The 4504-nt window shown below is 35.7% G+C and overlaps 1 protein-coding gene across 1 annotated transcript in view; it reads left to right on the forward strand.

The window, feature by feature from the left end:
* The first annotated feature begins 2530 nt into the window (after positions 1-2530).
* The window catches only part of LOC122800504 (galactose-3-O-sulfotransferase 2-like), a 141260-nt gene continuing 139286 nt past the window's right edge, over positions 2531-4504 (forward strand). The window contains exon 1 of the mRNA XM_044069944.1: positions 2531-2568. Within this exon, the coding sequence (XP_043925879.1) occupies positions 2531-2568 (38 nt within the window). The remainder of the gene's footprint in view (positions 2569-4504) is intronic.

Genomic DNA, 4504 nt, shown 5'->3' on the forward strand with positions numbered 1-4504 from the left:
TGTGTAGACACACACATGAATGGGCGTACCTTCTTCGAATGTTGTGCGTCAGAGCTGGCAACTCGGCACATAAAAATCTACTGCCAATCATTAGCGGACCGGAGATCCGCTGTGGCGACCCCTAACTGGGAAAAGCCGAAAGACACAACAACAACAACAAATATATATATATATATATATATATATATATATATATATATAAATATATATATATATATATATATATGTGTATATATAATATATATATATATATATATATGTATATATAATATATATATATATATATATATATATATATATATATATATATATGTACATATATATATATATGTATATATATATAAAACTATATAAAGTAACTGGTGGGGATATACAGTTTCAGAGTTCAACCCTGACCTCCATTCACTGTCTGCACAGAGAATGAATAATGTTCTCCTTTGCCACTGCTGCAGTTGCCTATAGGTTTTGTTTTGCACAAGACACAGCAATTGGCAAGCTTCCAAAAGTTGTGGATCCTTCTCTCATATCTACTGTGATTGCTGGATGGCCAGCTGTGAAAAGGGAAAATCAGCAGTCAGAGTGCAAAATCTTCAGTAATTTCTTGCCACCTCATGAAGAAGCAGCATAGAGGCTCCACAAGAACAGTAGCTGGAACTTCAGCTTTTTCTCTGACAGGTAAGTCCCTTTTGTGGAGTCCTTCCTTACAAAAATATGTCTTTAATACTTGCTGTTATGTATTCTAGTTTATAAAAAAATAAGAGAGTTCCCTTTGGGACACCTTTTCACATAAGAGTTGTGTGTTTTATATATGTGTGTGTGTATATATATATATATATATATATATATATATATATATATATATATATATATATATATTAGTGTTTTTATTTTTATTGTAGGCAGTGGTCCTTGCCCTTTAAGAAACTTGCAATTCTGTTCTACCATTTGTTTCCTGTCTAGTACTGCAGTAATGCAATGTCTAGCCTCATCCAGATGGGGATTTATTTGATATAACAATGTATTGCTTAAGCAAACATTTTTATCGGGTTAGTGGAGTGTTGGGCAGTGTTTTTACTTTGCAGGGACATTGTCTTTATGTACAGTGATTTTGTCAACACTGTGAAAACTTACCTGTCATTTATTCTGTCAGACTGGTTCTTTCACATTATGGCACATGCATTTTGAATATGTACTCTTTGTGCTTGCACAGAAACAACTTACCCATCATTAGCCTATGTCAGACTATTTTTAATAGGAACTTGTACATATGTTAGTCTACCAATTCTCTGCTATTGAAAATGTACTGCTTGCGCACACAGTTTGACAGCCTACTTACTCTTTACTACTGTCAGACTACTTTTTCGGTTCTGACATGGTTTTGTGTACTACAGATGTTTTTTATGGCATATATACTAGTAGCTTGTCTTCGTGCTGTGACAACTTTTCTGCCATTTTTTCTGTTAACCTGTTTTTAATTATATGGTTTGCTGATGGGAATTATATTTACCTCTTGAGCATTATTAGATATTTGTGTGTCATGTGTGCATGTGGTGACAATTTACCTGTTGTTATTCCTGTCAGGCAAATATTTTACCTTTGATATTACTCTGTGTATAACCCATGTGTCTACTATGCATGTACTGCTTATGTTCTTACTGTGACAATGTACCTGCTGTTCCTTCTGTCTTTGTAATTTTATTTACAGGTGTTGCTGAGTAGACTTTAATGTGCTGCTTGTGCATTTATGAGGTATGTGTGTGCTGTGTTTGCAATGAGTGACATCTTTCCAGACAGTATGCCTATCAGGCAAACATTTTATGTCTATAAGGTTTCTGACATGATTTAATGTATTTCTCATATATGCATGGGGTATGTACTGCTTGTGTATACTTGATGAAAACTTACTTGCCTTTTTTTCTGTCACTCTAAATTTACTTAAAAGGAATTCTGACAGGATTTTATGTACTGCTTGCGCATTTACTGTGGTGGGCTGTGGGTATTCATGTCGTGACACCTCTAACGCAATGCATTTCTGTCAGACTAAGTTTAATCTTATAGGGTTCTTGACATGATTTTAGTGTGCTAGTTGTACATTACAGTGTTTGGGGACTTATCTTTAGGGGTAAGTGGAAATGTGCTGCTTGTGTAGACTTTAGACAATTTACCTTCAGACTGACACACCCCAGTGATTCCTACCATATCTAATGTTTATACAGGTTTATTAAAGTCTTGAAGAAACGTAGAAAATACATTAGAACATATCTAATGTCACAGCAAGGAGACTTACCTGCTCTTGCTAATCCAACTTCTGCATTTCCTAGAAAGAAAACATTACTTACCTAAGAACCTTGTTTTCTATGCAAGTGGAATCTGTTCTTCAGCCAGTAGTGGGGCCTTTTGCATTAGCCATTTGCTGTTCCTCATACCACTCACTTGTTTTTCTGGTTTCTTCAGGTGTAGTTCTTCAGGTCACCATAAACCTGGGGTCAGTCATGTCCTTTTCAGCTGTCTCCAATGTCCAAGTCCAGACATGAAAGAACCATCTTTACTGGGATACGGAGTTTCTAGGTAATAGTACTGGATAAGTCCAGGGAAAGAGTCTTTTTGAAGGGACTCACATTCATCTTTCAGCTAGTCATACACTGTTCCTGTTACAGTGTTTCAAATGAATCCCTTTCAGATTATTTTCTAAATTGTTTTGATTCAGAAAAAATCCGGTCCTTTCATCTACTTCTGTGTTTTCTTTCCTCAAATTACTGCCAGGATGAATGAGACATCTTTCTGGGGAATGTGTGGATGTTCCCACAACATTCAGGATATTTCTCCTAATATATTGCATGTAGTTTTTGTTTCATTCTACAGTCCCCATTTCACAGATAGGTAACAGGCTTCAGTTACCTTCCAAACCTCATCCTTTTAATTTAGAAGGGAAAGTTTTGTAAATTTCTGCAGAAACAGTGTCTAGCACCTTGTTTCTGTTCTTGCTGCTAAGCCATTCATGGGTACTGCATCAAATTATCTCAAATACCTAAGAACAGCAAGAGATGTTTGGAAGAGAGTAAGAACAATCTGAAACGTTTTCAATAAAGAGACAGTTACAGCTTCAGGATGGCAAAGCCTGCATGTCTTCCTTTCTGCCTTCCTATTTTAGTCTTCTTTCCAGCCTTTATTCCTTAACTTCCTGTCCTATCAACTGACTCTGTTTCTCTCTTTTTGGTAATTGATTGTTACAGACTCAAAGAGAATAAAAGTTATTCAAGTGGAGAACAACTGGCAATAGAGGCAAAACCTCTTTTTAGGGGTGGTCTTGTCCACTTTCCAAACTAGTCAGTACTTTTTCCTTTGGTTCTTCTGCATTGCTTGTCTTAGCAGTCATTTAACCAGTACTAATTTTTTAGAGATTTGTACTCCAGAATGCTTCTAACAGCATAGAGCACCCTTCTCAGAATACATTTTTTTAAATCTTCCTCCCTTTCAATCATCAGGGAAGATCTATTATTCTAGATAGCAACACTTTAAAATATGTTTCTCTTATTCCCTTGAGAAGCTTTACAGTTCTGGAGAATGCATAAGATCTCGAAACTTCTGTGTCTGGGTCACACTTTTAGTTTAGTTATAATACCTCTTGGGCATGATTCCAGGAACTGCATTTCTGGATACTTTATACATAGGCAATTACAATTATCCCCTTGTTTTCCTCTTCTTCCAAGTCTATCTCTGTCTCTAAGAACATCAGCATTTCTTTGTAGGATAGTTCCTATGAAGTTAATGGTGCAAGGCCTGCACATTTCTCAGACAGATCAGATCACACAATTTTTAATTAGTTATACAACACATTAGTGATGTAGTATACAAACTAGCTAAGGTCAAATAGGCCTTACCCCTATTCTAGCTATCTACGAGTGCTTGAGAGTTAGCTTTTCGGAATTCTTAAACCCCCCAAGCACATTACTTTCCTTTATAGCAAAATATAGTGACAGAAAAATTGAGTGGAACCAGGACAGACCCTAACAAAGATAACCAATATGAAATGCTCTTCCAGGTGTAGATCTGGTTTAGTGGAACATCGCAAACAGATCTATTAGTCTCCTTTCAAAACAGACAATACATACCCATTTTTTAAATTCTCTTTCATGGGAGTTTCCCTTATTCACTCCACCATTTCCATGGATATCAAGGGCATTTCTGTATATTCATAAGCACTTACTAAAAATTATTGTGATGAATCCCTTTTGGACCAGGCTATATTGGTTGTCCCTTTTATGGAATTGGTCAGTGGCAATTATCACAAATTTACTCACAATCTGAATCTATGCTCCCCAATCTATCATATCTTAAATAATCTGTCTGGAGTCTTATACCTTTCAGGCACCTATTTTTTCAGGATGTGCAGCAAGTCAGCAAGTACTAACAAAAAAAACTAAAACACTAAAATAAAATATCATGCTACTAGAAAAACTTATTTATACCTTTGGAAGACTTTTCTAGTTGATTCTTACCTATA

Source organism: Protopterus annectens, chromosome 4.part0, assembly GCF_019279795.1.
Source record: "Protopterus annectens isolate FY-2018-M chromosome 4.part0, PAN1.0, whole genome shotgun sequence".
Lineage (NCBI taxonomy): Eukaryota > Metazoa > Chordata > Ceratodontiformes > Protopteridae > Protopterus > Protopterus annectens.